Source organism: Juglans regia, chromosome 2 (assembly GCF_001411555.2).
Source record: "Juglans regia cultivar Chandler chromosome 2, Walnut 2.0, whole genome shotgun sequence".
In the NCBI taxonomy this organism is placed as follows: Eukaryota; Viridiplantae; Streptophyta; class Magnoliopsida; order Fagales; family Juglandaceae; genus Juglans; species Juglans regia.
Genome location: NC_049902.1, coordinates 14,997,490 through 15,017,478, shown reverse-complemented (window position 1 = coordinate 15,017,478; position 19,989 = coordinate 14,997,490). Strand labels below are relative to the sequence as shown.

The 19,989-nt window shown below is 35.6% G+C and overlaps 2 protein-coding genes across 4 annotated transcripts; one reads left to right on the top strand and one right to left on the bottom strand.

The window, feature by feature from the left end:
• Window positions 1-4,780: 4,780 nt before the first annotated feature.
• LOC108995648 (myb-related protein 2-like) lies at window positions 4,781-7,867 on the top strand. Of its 2 annotated transcripts, none has more exons than XM_018971251.2 (7): window positions 4,781-4,964; window positions 5,065-5,281; window positions 5,380-5,456; window positions 6,311-6,368; window positions 6,501-6,585; window positions 6,700-6,769; window positions 6,867-7,867. In XM_018971251.2, the coding sequence occupies exons 2-7, from the start codon at window positions 5,068-5,070 to the stop codon at window positions 7,635-7,637; spliced, it is 1,275 nt and encodes a 424-aa protein (XP_018826796.1). In that variant the 5' UTR covers window positions 4,781-4,964; window positions 5,065-5,067; the 3' UTR covers window positions 7,638-7,867. The 2 variants fall into 2 exon arrangements, with proteins under 2 accessions (XP_018826796.1, XP_018826788.1); XM_018971243.2 differs by having other exon boundaries at window positions 4,802-4,964; window positions 5,060-5,281.
• A 24-nt stretch (window positions 7,868-7,891) lies between these two features.
• Window positions 7,892-19,340, bottom strand: LOC108995661. Of its 2 annotated transcripts, none has more exons than XM_018971263.2 (7): window positions 18,955-19,340; window positions 18,105-18,432; window positions 17,970-18,020; window positions 17,678-17,729; window positions 17,140-17,198; window positions 15,108-15,153; window positions 7,892-8,251 (listed from the first exon to the last, which is right to left on the bottom strand). In XM_018971263.2, the coding sequence occupies exons 2-7, from the start codon at window positions 18,171-18,173 to the stop codon at window positions 8,124-8,126; spliced, it is 405 nt and encodes a 134-aa protein (XP_018826808.1). In that variant the 5' UTR covers window positions 18,174-18,432; window positions 18,955-19,340; the 3' UTR covers window positions 7,892-8,123. The 2 variants fall into 2 exon arrangements, with proteins under 2 accessions (XP_018826808.1, XP_018826817.1); XM_018971272.1 differs by having other exon boundaries at window positions 18,947-19,324.
• Between the last annotated feature and the right edge of the window lie 649 nt (window positions 19,341-19,989).

Here is a 19,989-nt window from a genome sequence, read left to right as displayed (position 1 = left end):
AGTTTTTCAAAAGTACAAGTATTATATATATCAAAATGAGTAATCAAGTACATTAAATAAAATAAAACTCTGCATGTCGTAATATAGGTGGCATCTGATCAAATTCTAGCAAATATATATCTCGCTAAGTCGATAGGGACTCCTCGAGCGACCCATAACATAAATCGTGTCCGGTCCATGCTCACCTTAGTCTTGTGCAGTCGAGGATCGATGTTGTTGGTTATTATAATGTTCATGATCTTGAAAAAACTAGATAAGTCTACATGTTTGATGCTCTTGCTCCCATCATAGAAATGAGCATCTAGACCAACAACCAACTCACGAACCTCATGATTAGCAAAGTCATCAATCTCATCATGCATCACAATATCTTCCTCCTCTACAGTCTCCCCATCGCCTGCAGGTGTAGACTAATCTGTAGGCACCAGTTAGGATATGCAGTGGGCAGTCGAGGGATACTTAGAAAATCATCAACTGCATCAACTAAAAATCGTACCGAGACGCCTCGGATGGCGAAAGTGTATGCCTCATCCTCCTAGCGGGCACCACCAAGTTCTCTATAGAACTCAGATACAATATTGATGTACAAAACTATCTTGTATGTGCCTTTGTCATTTTGATCGATGATCGGTGTCCAACCACGATCGAGAAAGACAGATGCAAGAGAATGTATCTCCCACAGAAGATCCCTAAAATCATCTATCTTCACCTGCATCTCCAACAAAATAGTCCTCTCACGGACTTCTTTGCTAAATGATTGCCCTGACGCAACCTACTTCTTTCCCCGAGAAGCCATTGGAATGACGCTAAATTGATAATATAAAGTTAAGGACAATGATTACAAAATGTCATAATTATAATTAGATCAAGGTAATTATATCTAAAAATATTAAAATAAAAATGTACCATTCAAATGCTTACTAACATGTTCGAACGATGTTATAGTGGGTTCGCCCGGTAATAAATATACTTTTGAACGCTCATAAATTGACGTTCGAATCGTCTAATTATGGTTCAAATGAAAACCATTCGTATGCCATTTGAATGAATTATACATGTTCGAGGTTTGAAATCGTTAATGGCTGAGTCGACTCAGCAATTGCCAAAACCGTAAATAATTGGTTTAAAACCTTCATTTTTTCTCCCACAACAACAATGAGAGGCCGGGATGACCATAGAGCCATCCCGTCCTCCATTTCCAGCCAACTATAGGATCAAAGTGGGGTTTTTTTCAAACCATTTAAAACAAGTTTTAAGAGAAATTAATCGGTAAAAACGTTGGGGAGAGAACATACATGTTGCTAGTTGGAGAGTGGTGGTGGACGGTGGCTTCAACGGCAGCATTTGGCAACTGGTGGCACTAGAGCGGCGAAGTGGCAACGAGAGTAGGTTTGGTGCGTTCTAACGGCATTGGGTCTAGACACAATCTCGAATATTTTTTTTTTCCCATTTGAAAGGCTAGTAATGACATTCGAACGCATTCATTTTATCCGTTCGAAAGGTTACAAGTACCGTTCCAATGAGAAAAAAATATTGCGTAGGTTATTATTATATTTGTTATATAATATAGTATATATACTTATACTAATATATAATACTTATACTTAATTATTATATACTTATATTTATACTAATACTTATATACTACTTATATACTACAATATATTATACTTCAAACATACAACTATATAATTATATACTACTATAATTATAATATACTTATATAGTTATATATATATTTGTTAACTTATATTATAGTTAGATATACAACTATAATATATAATATAGTTATATATTATAACTATCATATAATATACTTATATATAATACATACTTATAAGTATAAGATCAATACATATACTTAGACTAATAAGAAGATATATCATTTATTTACTTATATATAGTTATACTTACATATATAGTTATATATATACTACTATATATATAATATACTTATATAGTTATACTTATATACATTTGTTCACTTATATTATAGATAGATATACAGCTATATCTACTTATATACTACGATATATTATACTTGTATATATTTAATATACTTATATAATATACTCTTATATAATATACTTATAATACTTATATGGGTGTACTATAAGTATATAGTTTTGTACACTACTATATATTTAGACTTATATATATTCTTAACTTATATTATACTTATAAACTTATACTTTATATATATTCTGAACATAAATATTGAGTATTCTATATACCTATACTTTTATATACATAATAATAAAATTAGATATATAATAAAATTAGATATATATTGTACGTTTGAACTGCCTATTATCCATGTTCGAACAGTATAATTACCCGTTCAAATGAAAATTTATAGAATTCGAATGTATATAATATGTTGGCGCCATTGATAAGTTGTGGCGAGATCAATTTGCACCATATTACACTTTCAATTATCCGTTTGAATATCTATAATTGACATTCGAACGGGTGTGAGCCAAATTGGTCTAGGCGGGAAATTTTTCCCACTTCCCTGTTTTCGGATTCGAACAATTAGTAAATTATGTTCGAACGGGAAAATCAAAAATACGACGTCCAGAAGAACAAACGTGTTGGATATTTGGGAAAACTGGTCTTGAGATACAGAGAGCGTGAAAAAGAGAGAAACCGTGAGCGTTGGGAGATAGAGAGATCATGCTTGTGCTGGACATCAATTATTTCTCTCTCTTCAATTAAAGTAAGTTCTTTTACTTTGATATTCTAATTCCATGGAATTGTTTTATTAAAAAACTCAAAGTTATGTTCTCTTAAAGGGTGAGTTTGGATCTCAAACTCATCTTAACTCATCTTAACTCATCTCAACTCATCATTACAATTTTTTTAAATTCCAATACAAAATATAATAAACAATTCAACTTTCTCAAATCCCAAAATAATAATATTATTAAAAAATAATATTCTAACAATATTTTATCATCTTAACTCAACTTAATTCAACTCATTTCAACATCCAAACACATTAAACTCAAATTAGTTCTTTTCTCTTCTGTTTTTGTACAAAAATTTAAGGTTAGAAGAATATATTTGTGTTTGGATATGAGAAACATGTAAATATATTTGTGTTTGGATGTGGGAATATATTTGTGTTTTTGAACAAATATGAAAATATATTTCTGTTTGGATGTGAGAATATGAAAATATGCAAAACCTCATTCGAACGGATATAATTTACAAAAATAAAATTGATGTTCAAACGGACATAATTTATGTTCGAACACAAGTCATTTGAAAAATTTATTAATTCGAAGCTTAAAATCTTTTCGAACACTTTGTTTATTTGAACAGGATCAAATATGGTCATTAGTTTGAATGAGTAATTTATATTTTTCGAATGGACATGTCGATTCGAACGGAGAAATTTTCCATTCGAACAATGTATTGAGACGAAATTGGTTCTTCTAAAAAAAATAGCTCCATTCAAACGGTTTCGACTAATTCCATTCAAACGGTTTCGACTAATTCCGCCTAATTTTGTCTCTAAAAATAATTTTTTGAGACGAAATCAGAAATGTTTTGAGATGGTCTTTCAAAGACAAAAATAGAGACCAAATTTTTTCGTCTCCAAAAGCAATTTGGGACGAAATTTGGGGGTTTTGAGACAAACTTTTTTATCTCAAAAAATCCAATCTCTTGTAGTGTCGGGATCCCTCATGTGTGACTGTTGAGCCACTCATACTTAATATGAAGAAATTTATCTATTTGTTTTTTCAGTCACTGAACATTTACAAATTAAACATGTTTAAAAGCTTATATATATATATATATATATATATATATATATATTGACTTTTCTTTTTTTAAAAAAAAAAAAGCCCTTATATTGACAAATGCAGCAACAGAAAAGCAGTAATCAAATAGAGGGAGAAAAGTTCATAGATTCAAACAAGAGAATCTCCAAAGCTAAGGCAGGAGTCGAGAGCAAGGAAAGTGGTCCTCTTCAAGGCATGACTTGTCATGGTTATCATCAAATGCAAGTATGGAAGCAAGTACAACTCTTCCTTTTTCTTTTTTACCGGGTCCCGGCCAGTTGATTACTAGGATTCGTCGGTGCCGGACTGGCTGTCTTAATTATGCCAATTGAAGAATGCTAAAGTTTTGGGGCCCTCTTCTATTTTATATGCGTGCATGGACTGAATAAGTACCAAACTTACTGAAGGAGACAAGATCGAATGTATTCCTTATTCCATTCCTTGCCTCCAAACAATGTCCAAGGAGCACCTCCACCACTTTTTAAATTTTTTCCTTTCTTAACTATATAATTCCATAGCTTGCAGGTGCTCCAGTCTACAGAATCTTCTTCTCAAGACAACAGCAATTGTGGATTCTCCTAATCCAAGCTGCTTTAAAATTCGTCTCTTAATGCCTGGAATAAGATTCCTAGCCTGCCTATGCCGGGCGGACTTATAATACGAACGCAAAACAGAGACTTTGTGGCGCATCAGTTCTGGTACCTAATACAACGTGCATGTGAGGTGTTACAAAAAGTAGTTATACTGCAGAAGAATTCCAATAGGTAGCAATTCTGTGAATGGAAAGTGGAGCCTGAGGACAGGACCCACAGTTAGTAAAGTAGGAAGGACAAAATCTCTTTTCAAGTCACTGTAAATATTGCATTGGAGCAGGTACTCCATTAATGGCTCTAACAAAGATTCTATGCCTCGAAACCTCCATTTCGTGGCCCCCCACACCCGGCCCATGCATTTGCTTTATAAAGCCCGCGCCTTAGAACACCTTTGGTACGTTTGTGGGAAGTGGGCGAAGGAGAAGGCAGACAAGCAGCAAGAGCAACTGTACGTACGTAGTTCTATTTATCTGAAAATCAAGACGTTGTCTTGTACCTGAAGAATAGACTATCATCAAGCTCCAAAATTCAGGGCCATCATTTTGGATCAGGAGAAGAAAAAAGAAAGCACGCACAAAAGGTAAAACTAGTACTGATCTTGAGCACAACACTTCGGTTGCATGTTAGAGCCTCTACATCAAGATAAACTTATGTCAGGTTTTTGTTTGTTTTAAGTACAGAAGATGTACCATCATCACCAACATCAAGGAAAGAACACCCACTCTTCTTCAAGATTAATGTCCACTCCTCCCGAGAGACATTTATTCCTGCAAGGTGGGAACAGTCCTGGAGATTCTGGACTTGTCCTCTCAACTGATGCTAAGCCTAGACTTAAATGGACCCCAGATCTACACGAGCGTTTCATAGAAGCAGTAAATCAGCTAGGAGGAGCAGACAGTGAGTAGTGTATATAACAACCTACGGAGAATGAGAGAGTAATTACAGATGATCATCAAACTTCAGCTAATAATTTACATATCATTCTTTCAATGCAGAGGCTACTCCAAAAACAGTGATGAAACTTATGGGGATTCCAGGACTCACCTTATACCACCTCAAAAGTCATCTTCAGGTGAATATCAATACTAGCCAACGTCATTTATGAAAGTTTCATAGTCTTATCTTTTATTAGGATTAATCGTAGAACCAATCCTGATATTTTTACGGCTTTGTAAAATAATTCCCAGGTGAATATTATTAAGTGTTAGCCAATTAAAAGCTGACACATGGACGTTGTCCTTACACTTAAACCATATCATTGAAATAAAAATCAAAACACAAAATATCATTTTTAAATCCGAACATTAATTTATTTAAAACACTTAAAAGAAAAATTGTTAAGAGTATTTTAAATTATTTGTAAATAATAGTGAAATAATTTATGAATAATTTATTAATAGTAATGAATTGTTTAAAGATAATAGTAAATTATTTATTAATAATAATGAAGTATGAAAATAGTTTAGTTTCCAAACATAGACAAGCCACCTATGGAATGGAGTGGACAAGGGTGACCCACATTTGGCAAGTTGATTCTTGAAGATTTTCTCCGTTTCTTTATGCCCAAACATGAGAGTATTACAAAAAATTTGAGGTTTGGGCCTCCACGTGTCTTTCTTGACTGGGTAGGAGAAGAGTCAAGTGTGCAAATGAAAATCTACACAAAACACTTCATTTAATTTGGGGTTTCAAGGGCTAAGGGATGGAGTATTTTATGCCCAAAACACATGTTCTCTTGTTTTTGTAGATGAAATAAGTTGTGATAAAAATTAAAAATTAAATAAAATATTATCATAATATATTTTTTTAATATTTTTTATTTTAAATTTGAAAAAGTTGAATTATTTATTTTATTTTATGTAAAAATTTTTAAAAAATTATAATAATTAAATAAAATAAATGCTAACTCTGCCTTGTTGCTAGCAGAAGTACAGGCTCAATAAGAATTTGCATGGACAGGCTAATAGTGGGGCCAACAAAACAGGTAAGAGGACGATCTCATAAGATTCTGTCTAAACACTTCCAAGTATTTATTTACAAGTAATTTTAGAATTACAATGGACATCTTTCCTACGAAGCATTTGAGGTGGAACAAAATCTGACTCGTTGCATGTAGGTATGGCTGGACTGGGGTGTGACAGAGTATCTGAAGCAAACGGAACAACTTCGAACAATTTAAGTATTGGACCCCAGACAAACAAGTAGGAACACAATAGCATCTCACGCTCTTTATGTTCAGTTATCTATAAATCTATTGTTTAAAATCAGCTTCACTATTCAAATTCACTTTTAACAACTAAAACTTTGAATTTCAGAAACTTGCATATAAGTGAAGCGCTACAAATGCAAATTGAAGTGCAAAGAAGATTACACGAGCAGCTTGAGGTATATGATACCAGAAATTTCTGTATATATGGGCATTTTTTGTTTTTGTTAAGGATTATTTAGCAGAATTCTGATCATCTGTTTGGAATTAAACCAGGTGCAGCGACACTTGCAGCTCCGGATAGAGGCTCAAGGAAAATACCTGCAAGCAGTGTTTGAAAAAGCCCAAGAGACACTCGGAAGACAGAACATAGGTACTGTGGGACTTGAAGCTGCTAAAATGCAACTCTCTGAACTGGTGTCCAAAGTATCCAATCAATGTCTAAATTCTACATTTTCAGAGCTGAAAGAGTTGCAGGGGTTGTGCCCCCAGCAAGCCCTAGTAACCCAGCCCACTGACTGTTCAATGGATAGCTGTCTGACTTCCTGTGAAGGGTCTCAAAAGGATCAAGAAATGCACAATAGGGGAATGGGGATGAGACCTTATTCTGTAAGTGCATTCTTGGAGCAAAAAGAGATGTCTGATGGCCACATGATACAAAAGACAGAACTCAAGTGGTCTGAAGACCTGAAACAGAGCATGCTTCATTCCTCGATGGTTAAAGATGGAGAAAGAAGAATGTTCCCTGTTGATAGAAGCTCCAACGATTTGTCCATGAGAATTGGATTTCAAGGAGAAAAGGGGAATGGCAGCAACAGCTGTTTTGGAGGAAGATTTCAAGGAAGGGACTTGGAAGACAATTTTCTAGACCGAATCAATAATAAGGCAGAATCAAGTAAACTAGAAAATGAGAAAAATTCCCAGAGATACAGAGTGCCCTACTTTGCATCCAAACTGGACCTAAATGCCCGTGATGAGAATGATGTTGCTGCTGCTGCTGCTGGAAGTTGCAAGCAATTCGACTTGAATGGTTTCAGCTGGAGCTAAGAGCCAGAGGTATTAAACGAAGCGATAAGTAAAAGAGGCAAGGTTAGGTGATTAGATTTGCAGTCGGCTTTTACTCTTGAGAAGCCCGCACGAGATATATCTCTTCACCAAAAAGAACCATTTCGATATCATCATGCTTCAAGTTTTCAATTGAGATAAAGCAACTGACAAATTAGCACTACCAATTATTGTCGACGGAAAACCAATTCAATTTTTAATTGCTTTCCCTAGACAGATTGCATCCATGGTCGAAATTTTATAATGCTTTCCTTTCATCTCCTTGATTTATTCATGCCAGTTTTATTGACTTAAATAATAAATAATTATCAAACAAAATTTTTAACCCAATTAAATATTAGTATTCTATATAATCAAAAGAGCACACGGATGCATGCTTATGGAACTTCGCGGGGCACCTTACTGAAGTGCATCCACGTGTACTTGACTCCTCTCTCAAACTCACACAGAACAAGAAAGCAGATCTTATTAGAGAGTAGAGGAAGTTCGAGACTTGTGCAGCGTATCATCTTGCGAAGGTGGAGGCAATGGAGGAGTTGAGACGGCTGCATGATAAGATGAAGAAGCAAGTTGGGCTAGGGCGGGAACAGCACCACCTGCAGAATTTTTTCTAATAGTTTCATTAGAGATCCTTTGATGCAAGCAACATAGACGGTGCTATAGTAATCAGCTACTAGGACGACAAAAATCACAATAATCCTAATTTTCAAGAGATCTCAGTCCTTATAAAACTGTTCAATCAGCATCAAGTAAATGCCTAACGACCAAGCCACATCTAAACAAAAGAAAAAATCTATAGTGTCAATTACAGCTGAAGTTCAAAGTTCGGTATACATCTTATCTAGCCAATGCAAGCACCTGGAATGCATAACAGCTTCATTCACCCGGCATCAAGACAACAATCCCTGGCAACACTTCCTAAGACTAGCTTTGTGTAATGCTAGTGTGAGCTCTCCAGCATTTTGTGGGGGAAAACATGAGGTCTTGAAGTGTTTTCTCAATTCAAGTTTCTCTGTCTTTCTACAATATGTAAATAAAAAAGGGTTGTCCGAGATGGTATACCTATGAACACTAGTGACCAAATCGTATAACAAGTCGTTCAAGGATGAACCATCAAACTACATACGAAACCAGAATACATTTTTCAGCATTCTAGTAAAACCCTGACATCCTACTATTGGCACGAATAAAGGAACCCACTTACATCAAGGTGGACCCCCCCATATGGGAGAAATTCATGTCTAAAACATGATTATTGGTCTTATAATAACTCGCTTTTCTACCCAAGTAATTTTCTTGACAATATAAAACATGTCTTGATGATTTCAAAGATATTTCCAAGAAAAGTTATGAGGGCACCCATAAAGAAGAAGATTCCTCAAATAAAATAGATTGGATTAATGTAAACTTAACTCCATGTATTTAGGTTAAGTCACTCATCCATATAAAAACTATTTAGCATGCCTAATAGGCCCCAAACTTAAGCCTATCAATGGCTAAGGGCTTGTTAGGGAAACATATTTCATCTCATCTCATCTCATCTCAAAATTTATTATAATTTTCTTCCTAAACATCACTCAAATACAAATACTTTTTAATTTCAAATTTTTAACATTTTCATCTAATTATTATCTAATCATTACAACTTTTATAAACTTCCAAACAAAATACAAAAAATAATAATACTTTTTCAAATTATATTATATTCTAACAATATTTTAAGTTTATAATATTTTATTAACTTTTTCTCTCATTTCCGCAAAAAAACAAAAAAAAAACTATTCACAAACCATTTCACTACTATTCACAGAATTATCATTTCAACTCATTCCCCAATCATCCCCTAGGGTCTGTTTGGCAACACAATTATTCTCAAGTATTCTCATATATTTCTTTCCCAAACATCACGAAACACATAACACCATTCAAATTCAAATCTACAACTATAACACCCCGAGTCCAAAAGTGTGATTTATTATTATTATTATTATTATTATTATTATTATTATTATTGTTTTTGTTATTGTTATTATTTTATTAGATATGTTTTGAGGTAGTAATTTGTTTTGAATAGGATTTCTCTACTATACGCCTCTTTTATCTTTCTGTTTGGTCTGGGAGTTTTCTGAATTGAAATTATCTCTAATTCAAAACACTTCAAAACTCTAATATCCTCTCAAGTGTTCCTTTCCTTGTGGGAGTAGTTTCCAAAGTTTAGTCAAACTTAAACCCCTCCAGGTCACTCACGATAGCTTCCCTCCCCTCATCTATAAACCCACGAGACCCTTAGCAAAAACCATGAAACTCTCACACACTAACCACCATAGTAGCTTCGGCAGACAGAGAAAACCACTTCCCAACAGCCACCCTAGCACTACTCTTCATACCAAATCAACCACCTCGCCGAAAACTACCACAGAACACGCCGACGCCCTTCGTTGGCCACTAGAAGAGTCGGGTCACCTCACGACAGCCACAGAACCCGCCGACCAGGCACCTCCCTCCGCCTCGCACTCCCTTCCGAGGTCCCAGTCGCGTCGCCCAGCCACTCGAGAGCCGTCGTCACCTCAGCCTTCTTCCCTCGGTGAGTTCCATGTTATCGCACGACACCTTCCCTCTCACAACTCCTCTCAAACTTATGTTTACTTCTTTTGATGTTAAGTGGGCCTTGGGCTCTAAGGCCCATTAGGCCTGGTTATTTATTCTTGTAAGGGCTGAACTATCATATGGGCTTTGTCCTGTACTAGGCCCAATCCTTATTCCTCTCAGCACCTTGTATTAGTAGGCCAAATTCCCTTACATAGAGCATTACGACACGTTTCGCTAGGAAATTAATAGCGTTTAGAACCTTGTAAGGGTAACGCGCTACAAGTTGGAAATCAAGAAGCAGCGCTAAGAAGTAAATAGTATGATAATAGAAATGTATGCGTATTGTGAATATTATTGTCATGTATGAAAATATGATGTGCTTATGATGGTTATCTACGCTACGCTAAGAGACAAGCCAAGATTAGATTCCTTTCATGATCTTGAGGGAATATGAGATTATGCTTGAATGAATGAATTTGTTTGATTAATTGAATGTTACTAAAAATCGTATGAAAGCAATGAGATATTCATGTAGTAATTCAAGTCAAGTATGCCATGTAATAGAATAGCCATATTATGCAAGCCATGTTCATGTAGTACTTAGATTATGTATGCCATGAAATGTCATAAAATATTCAGATCATGTTATGTTATGTTATGCCATGTATAAGAAGGTACGATGTTATGTTATGCCATGTATAAGAAAGTGTCATGTTATGCTATGTCATGCTATACCATGTACAAGAATATGACATACTATGCTATGATATGTACAAGAATATGACATATTATACCATGTTATGCTATGCCATGTACAAGAATATGCCATGTTAGAAATATTCATGAAAACCTAATAAATTTTCATGCATTAAGAAAGTTAAGAAATATTACAGTGCCACGGACTCAAGCGTGGTTAACCATAAGTTAAGTGAAACACGGACTCAAACGTGTTTCACTTAACTTGACTCCATGTTATGCAAGTTAAGTGAAACACAGACCCAAGTTATGCCAGTTAGGTGAAACATGGACCCAAGCGTGTTTCACTCCATGATAAGACAAGATAAACAACATATTATGCATTCACGATTACATGTTTGCCACGATTATGTATGCTTCCGCTTTTGGTTAATGATTAAAACATATGCTGTGAGTCTGTGACGATATACGTATGTAAAATCCTTCAGAAAGTCATGTTACGTGTTTGATTGTAATCTATGAAGTTGTAGGTATGTTTTGAAGAGTCTCATAGAAATTAATTGCATATTAGGCAAAAATGATATTTTACGGTATGATGTGCTACTTACTAAGTATTCGACTCATTTTATTTGTTTGTCTTCTTGTTTTCTTCCATGTCTAATTCTCGCAGATGATGTCTATGATGATGCAGAGCTAGATGGTCAGGAATAGATCTAGTACAAAGACTTAGGAATGAATAAGTGATATTCAAACAAGAATTAGATTCCTTTTTATTTCATTCATAGGATTAGTTTATGTTCTTTTATTTTACGTTCTGTTGTTAAAACAATCATGTTCAATCCAGTTTTAACGTTTTGATGAATTTCAATAAATGAGGTATTTCAGGATATGAATCTCTTTACCAGGCACTATGTTATAAATGTTAATAACATCTCTATCCTACGGGAACGGGGTGTTACAACAACTTTTCATTTAATAATCATTACCTAATCATTACAAATTTTCAAAATTCTCAAACAAAACACAAAAAATAATACAACTTTTTCAAATTTCAAAACAAAAATAATATTCAAAAATAATATTCAAAAAAATTTTTAACTTTATAATATTTTATTCAATTTTTTCTCTCATTTCCAAAACCCAATAAAATATCTTAATTCAAATCATTTCACTACTATTCACATATATATTGAGATATTCTAAGTATCTAGATGGGCCCTAAGAGGTCTCTAGCATAAGAGTTTATTGGCATTGATGCACAAGGGTGTTTTTAGTTATGGAATAACAATTTTTTGAGCCATTAGTCATCAAAACAAAAAAAAACGAGGTGAAAATTGTCACTTTGATGGTATTGTAACAACCCGATCATAAGATTAGGTCATAAGATAAGTTTTATGTATTTTCATATAACTATTATTATTATTATTATTATTATTATTATTATTAAGGTTTTATTTATTGAATATTAGAGGAAATTTTTTTAACCCAAAATCTATATTAAGTTTTATCGGATGTAAACACTAGACTGAATCTCTAGTGATTTACCAAATTCTCTCTAAATGTGAAAAACGTGCCTAAGTCAGTTTTAACTACGTAGAATTTCATTTCAAATATTTCACTATTCACTGCACGTCACCCCGACGTTATCCCTTTATTTTTGGTATGATCACCGATTCTCTCTCTTGCAAACTCCTTGAAGCTCTTTGATTGGTGCACGTTCAAGACGGTTTCATCTATTTATCCCTTCCCCCCGTCAGTAAATTCAATCTCAGGAAAGCCTCAAGCAAACAACACAAATCAAGTATAGAAACCGACGCAACCTCTGTTCTTTCTCATTAAAACAGAGCACAACCGTGAAGGCCAAAGCTCTAATTCGACCACCCCAATTAGAGCACCACCGTAAGCCAACGGCCAGCCACATCTCTTCCACCCCGTGTCAACTTGCACACCAAGAACTACCGTAGGTGGACCCATACAAGTAAACTCGATACCCCCACAACCTATCGCACCACAAACCACCATCACCCATGTTCCTCCGCGGCAACTCCACTCCGACGCCACCACTGGCCACATTAGAAGACATCAGACCACCCTCAGCCGCCAAGGCATGCCGTAGCAGCCACGAACGTGAAGCCCAAAGCCTCTGCTTTTCTTGCACGGTAGCCACCTCAGGATGTCGAAAAACCACTCGGGAAGCCACAGAAACTACTTTATGGTTCACTTCCTTCAGCCTCCTCCCTCTATTCCTGTCGGCTTGACAGATCACACACTCTCTCTAACTCTCGCTTCCTCTCTCGACGTCACACCACCCTGCCCAAAGGACCACCCAGTCACATCGCCAGTCCTTCCCCAGCCACCCAGAGCCGCCGCATGTCAGCTTCTTCTTTCGGTGAGTCCCCTGCCTCGCACGCCTCTCGTCGTTACCCTCTGTTTCTCTACAAATTATAACTTGTGTTTTTAGGTTTTTCCGTTTACTGCAGGTGATAATAAGATTACTTTTATGCCCTTAAAACCCTTGCTTTGAAGGCTCCCGTAAATCATCTTGAAGAAACCTTTTGGAGTATTTTAAATTAGACTCGCCTTAATTGTGGGCTGCGCTTGAGGTTAATTAGACATGTATGATTGTGATAGATTTGTATTTCAAATTGGGCTTGATTTTATTATGTTTCAGTAATTGTTTTAGTGATTTTTATTGGGCTTAATATTTTAAGTTGAGTTCAGTTTCACTTAAATAAATATGAGCAATTAGACTTAAATTATTATAGAAAGTATTTAAAGGAATTAAAGTATATTTTTATACTATTGAGCCTATTATTTTTATTTCAATTGACTATACGACTAGATTTTTAAGATTTTTATGTTATATTTTAAATAGAAAAAATTAAAGAATATGTTATGAGTTTTGAATAATTATGTTAAGAAAAAAAACCTACTTTTAGAATTGGGATTTTTATGACTTATTTAAAATAGCCCAAGTATTCTACTAAATTATAATATGTTATTAGTATTTAAATAATTTAAAATATCAGGATCATAGATTATGGTGTTAAACAAAATATTTATTTAACTATCTTCTAGATTATGAATTTAATAAAGTAAGATATCAGTATATGTTGTTCCTAGACAGATTTAGTGATAGTTAATATTGCATATAGGTGACAAGCTACTAAGTGAGATTCAAGAATAAGCACAGCGAGGTAAGTAATTTGATCACAAATAAGGATCATCACAATTCAGCTTATATAGATTATTATTAACGCCAGTTATTTGACAGCCACTTTTATGTACCACTCCTGTCATATGTAAACATGTCATCCAACATAGAATACGATCATGTCATTCCGCATCATGTTCAAATTCAGAAATTATAATTATGTATGTATTATGTCATGCATCTCATGTGCATAAGACACGTAAGTTATCTTAAGTTCAAATGCAAGATGATCATATCAGTTAATCAAATGACCATTTAGATGCATGGTAACAATGCAGTTCAGATCAGGGTGCATGTGCAAGTCACGGACTCAAGCATGGTCCACCATAGCATGCCAGAATACTATTAATGGCTCCCCTCGCGGCCTCGGGACATGAGGCCAGTGCACAACCTCATACACAGGGTTAAGTATGTTGGCCAGTCGGATCAGTTAGTTAAGTCAGATCAGTCAGTTAATTCAGATAAATCAAAATCATGCATAGCATAAGCATCAGTATAAACAGTCATGATTTTAAACTCTCAGCATAAAAACTTTTTACGAAAACCTTATGTTTATTATGTTTACGTTGTGATGGATTTTTTGCTGAGTCTTCGACTTATTTTAGTTTATTTCATGTTTTTAACCACCCAGGTGAGGATAATGAACACGAGCAAGCAAGCCAGAATTAGAAGGAGCAGTTGATTTAGTTTCAGACTTTCTAGAATAAAATTTCTCTTATGACATAAATTTTATTCAATTTATTCATTTAATATTTTTGGAAGTCATTTTATTAGACTTTTTTTTACAAAATAAATCCTAAATTCATTTATTAAATATGAGATCTCTTGTCAGGCTTATTTTATGAAAAACACGTGACACTCATAGCCTACGGGAATAGGGAGTTACAGGTATTGAGATCATTAACATATTAAACTAAGACTACAAAAATTGACATATGAGAAAAATGTCTGACCTGACAATCCTGCACAAGCGGAAGAGAATACTATAACAGGTGGTGCCTGCAGTTGAACAATGAAGTTTTAGGTTCAGAACAAAGTATGCTTCGACAGTATCTAACCAAAACACATGAAAAAATACAAAGAAAAAAATAGGATCATCATAAGCATCCAAAATTATGAAGTTGTGTGTGTGTGTGTGAAGAACATCTATTATTAGAACCAATATAATCTACTCAACAACTCGGCAAATTCTTATCCCAATTAGGATGGCAGCAATTCCTTTATGCCACTCAACCCTATCCAAAGTCGTACCCCCATTTACCTCTCAAACAACCAACATGATATCACTTCTCTAAAAAACGAACAAAATTAATGAGCACCAACATGACACTAAGCCAAAACATAACTATCAAAAGACTATAAACTTCACACCATGAGATATCATGCTCCTTTTTTTTTTTCTTTTCCTTTTCCAAGATAATAAAGAATCTCACAAAAACAATGTTTAAAAAAATCTTTTCTTTTTTTCAGATGAGGTATGAGTCATATGACCCTTGGGTCAACAAATCACAAAATTCGCCTGTGCGAACGTATCATGATGCCAAAAGCGATATACCCATGGTTGAGCCAAATGGATGTTGTGATCGAGGGGGGGAATCACAAGATCATAACAAATACATTAAACTTAATCCTGCGATAGCCCCATGGGTCTTGATTCTAGGAATGCAAAGTAACAACCTTGACAAAGAGGTCACAATGAGACGATGACCAACAAAAATCAATGAGCTAGAGAGGACTTGTAAGTCATAACTTGAAAAGCATAACATCAGCTTTGAGAGCAACAAACAAGCCCCTAGTGGCCCCAGGTAATCAAATCAGTTGATAATTTCAAGGTTTTTCGAAATCCAACAAACATTGTCCTATCCGAGAGATAGGGTTATCAGCATTTTATTTCTTATCTGTGAATGTGCCATTGATCACAAGTACACAAATGCACAAAGAAGTGATCCATGCATATCTATCCTGGATACATAATTGGAAGCAAATCTAAATAATTCTTTTGTTGTGCTGACCACCACAAGCAAGCTCACATCCCTTCACCATTCTATCCTAGCCCTGATGTTTCATTCACTCCCCCCCCCCCCCCCCCAAAAAAAAAAAAAAAAAATTGTCCATGTGATCCCATTCCGTAGTTCCCTTTTTGTGATAATCCCCCAATTTGTGATAACCTATGGAGCTGCCACAGGCATACCCTAAGGCCTCATTTGTTTTCAGAGATAAGATGAGATGAGTTGAGATTAAAGTTAAAAAGTTGAATAAATATTGTTAGAATATATTATTTAATAGTATTTTTGTTTTGAAATTTGAAAAAGTTGAATTGTTTATTTTATTTAGTGTGGGAATTTGGAAAAGTAGTAATGATGAGATGAGAGGTTTTCAAAGTTTTGGGTTTTAGTCTTGAAAGCAAATCAGGCCTAAGTTGCATACAACCAAGCAAACCAAAGAGAAGGAAAAATTTAGTAGAGGTGTAAAAAGGCAAATAAGAGCACATGCACTTACCCAGAGACACCTCCAACAATAAACAAGCAATTTATTGTGTATATATTGTTGTCAAATTCAATTCCCCCATGTTGGCTAAATCGGTTAAAAAACAAATTATCAAAAAATATATTAAATTAAAGACCCACAAACACACTGCATGCAGGCATCTCTACATGTATATTGTATATTGACATTATTTCTGGGACCCGTACACCATTATCTATTATTAAAGACTAACATAGTTTTCTGGACACCTTGTTTCCTAAGAGGTCCATTATTAAAGAAAAACATAGTTCATGGACCCCTAGAAAAACTAAGAGGTCTAGCGCTATTTTCATAAAACTTCTATAAAAAAACACCTAGAAAATTTCATGAAGATTTTAAGATTTTAACATACACCCTCAAAGCATAGGCCTGCAATGACTTCACGAGAAACAAAACCACAAGAAGGAAAAGGAGAGAATTAAGTAAAAGTACTCGTTACGAAAGCATTGAGAAGCTTACACCAATGAGAAAATGCAACCACATAGGGCCTTTTACACATCTCCGGACTATTGGCATCACTGAAATGGCAAATAAACAAATAAAGACAATGAATCTAGCCTGTATCAATGTTCACGCCCCCAAAAATAATGCATTAACTTGCTCACTAAGTCCATATATATGCACAAAAGCCAAATATTGCATAAGAAGACAGAGATAATAGTTGATTTTCAAATCATAAATGCGTTACCATTAAATGAATATTTAAACATTAAGCTTTGTGGTTCATGTTCACGATTACATATAGATACATGTGTGGGTTAAAATAGTGTTCAACTGCATACTTATAAAACCCATTTACCTCTTGTATACCATCTTGTGTACTTGGGTTATACCTATTCTTATTAATACGATCGTTTACTTATCAAAAACAAAAATTACTCACCAGAGAAACAAAAATCATCATGTAGAGAAGAAAAACCGATATATCAAACATCTAATGAATAACAAGCTATATAAAGAATAAAAAAAAGTAAAAGAAAGCGTTGGGATACAGTACCGTGGTTGAATCCATAAAATGCACTAGTTGTACCACCAACAGCAGAGCCAATCTGCATCACAAAAAAAAAAAAAAACATTATTAAAAGCCAGCACTCAAAAATAAGAAGAGATAGTCGAAGAAGCTTATTGAAATATTTTATAATTGTGGCAAGTCACAGGTGGGTATGTGAAAATAGAAGATTATCTAGACAGACCTTTGACTAAGATCCTCAAATTGTCGAATTATCATAATTTAGGCGGGAAAAACGACCAAATTGGTTATGAAGGAGAAAAGGGTATGAGAAAAATACCATGGAAAAGCTATCCCTGATAAGAGGTGGAACAGTCCACTGACTAGTTTCCTGCAATCAAAAGGCCGCAGGAAATTGAATTTTGAAGCAGAAACAGTGAAGAGATAAAAGAAAGATAGAGGAAAAGGCACGAACCATCTCCTTGGAAAGGGGACCAGCGCAGTGATGGCATCTCATATTGCTAACATGCTTCGACTCCCCCATAATTCCCTTCTAACTACTCCCTCTCCCTCTCTCTCTCTCTCTACCTCTCTCCCAGACTAAACCCCTAGAGACCCCTAATAAAATTGAAAAATGATTCAAAAGCCTTCCCACTTAACACACCTCACACAACCTCCACCTCAGCAACGTGTATATTGTCCATTTTACCCTTATTTCAAAAAGATGGCTTCTTTCTCCACCAGCTCATATTTCGTGCCTTCCACCTTCGGTTCTCCAGCAGCTCCTCCTTCCTTCGGTTTTCCTTCAGCCATTCGACACAACACAACGCAGCAAAACACAACCGAAGCAAGTCAGGAGAAGCGTTAAGCTTAAGACTTTGATGAACACAACACCACAGAAATTTGCAGTTAACCGATAAATAGGAAAAACTTTTTTTATGGCCATTGGGAGGAGGGAGGACCTCTCAATGGCCATTTCCCAGAGCTCGAGAAACCTTTGCTGTAAATAAAATAATGCCGTATTGAAATGGGTGAGATATTCCGCTATTGGAAAGGCTTGTGGGATATCAGAAAGCTTCTGATTTGTATCAGATTTTTCTTTTTTTTTAAAGCCTAACATGAACACAGTTCATTCGGAAAAAAAAAAATTTGAGAACAACAGCAATGATGAAGAATTCGAACACAGTTCAAGCTCAGCAAAAATTCACAGTTTGAATACCGCCATTTACGCAAAATACCCAGCAATTCCACATTGAACCTATCATAATTTCAAAGCCCATTTTCCAAAAAAATAACAAAAAAGCTATAGAAGCAGACCTACTCACCAAATGCAAAAGTGCTTGCCTGCTCGCAAAATACTCGTGTTCCCACGAGGGATGGTTGCTTCGGGTTGGACAAAGTGTTATCGGGAGGGATTGTTGCTTGGGTTTGGATTTTCACAAGCTCGGATGGGCTTGGGTATTTTTGGTTTCAGATTTGGGGTGATTGTGGTTTCAGAATGGGGCATGGAAGAAGATGATGGGAAGAATGGACGGAGTTTCTTCGATTAAAAGGGTCTAGGGAAGGATTCCGGTTTCTGTGATACGGCCGCCGGCGACAGCTTGGCCAGGGAGAACTAGCGGCGGCGGCAGGAAGAAGCTTCGGGAAGGGGATGTAAGGGGTTCACGTGGGGGCATTCGGGATCTAAAGTGTTAACTGAAGTGGTGTGCGTGTCTGAACTGAAGTGCAAGTGAGGTGTTGACTGAAGGGGTTGGGCTGGGCCCAGCAGACGTGGGCTTAAGGGGACTGTCCCTGGGCCGTGTGATGCAGCTTTGTTTTGTTTATTTTGTTTTTCAGTCTGGGTTACTTCAGGAAGTCCAGTACACGCCCATGGCCTTTTATTATGTGTAGGGTTTCTGCTTATGAAAGGCACCGTAATGTAGCTTTCTTTTTTATGCAAAATGTAATGAAAGCCTGATTTTCTCCTCTCTCCTCTCTTTCTCAACCTTTTGTGGGAAAGAATCCCTTAGGAAAGCTTTTCTGAGTGTGTGAAATATTAGCGTGTTACAATTTCAGAGGTAACAATTTTGGTTTCATTGGTTTCAGAATGAGAGTTTCAATTTGAAGATGGAAAGGAAGAGGGAATCGAGTTTCAGATGAGGGAAAGGATTCGAGTTCGAGTTCGAATTTCAGAGAGAGGGGTTCAAGGAGTAGGGAGGGGCTTGAGTTTCAATAGTCTGGTTTAAACCTGGGTACCGAGTTTTGGAAGACGAGTATTGGCCTAAATTTTTTCTTGGCTAGAACCCAGTTATGAACCCGGATAACCAAGTTTTGGACCGGCCTAGATGAACTGGGCTACCAAAACTGCCCTTAGACTCTTG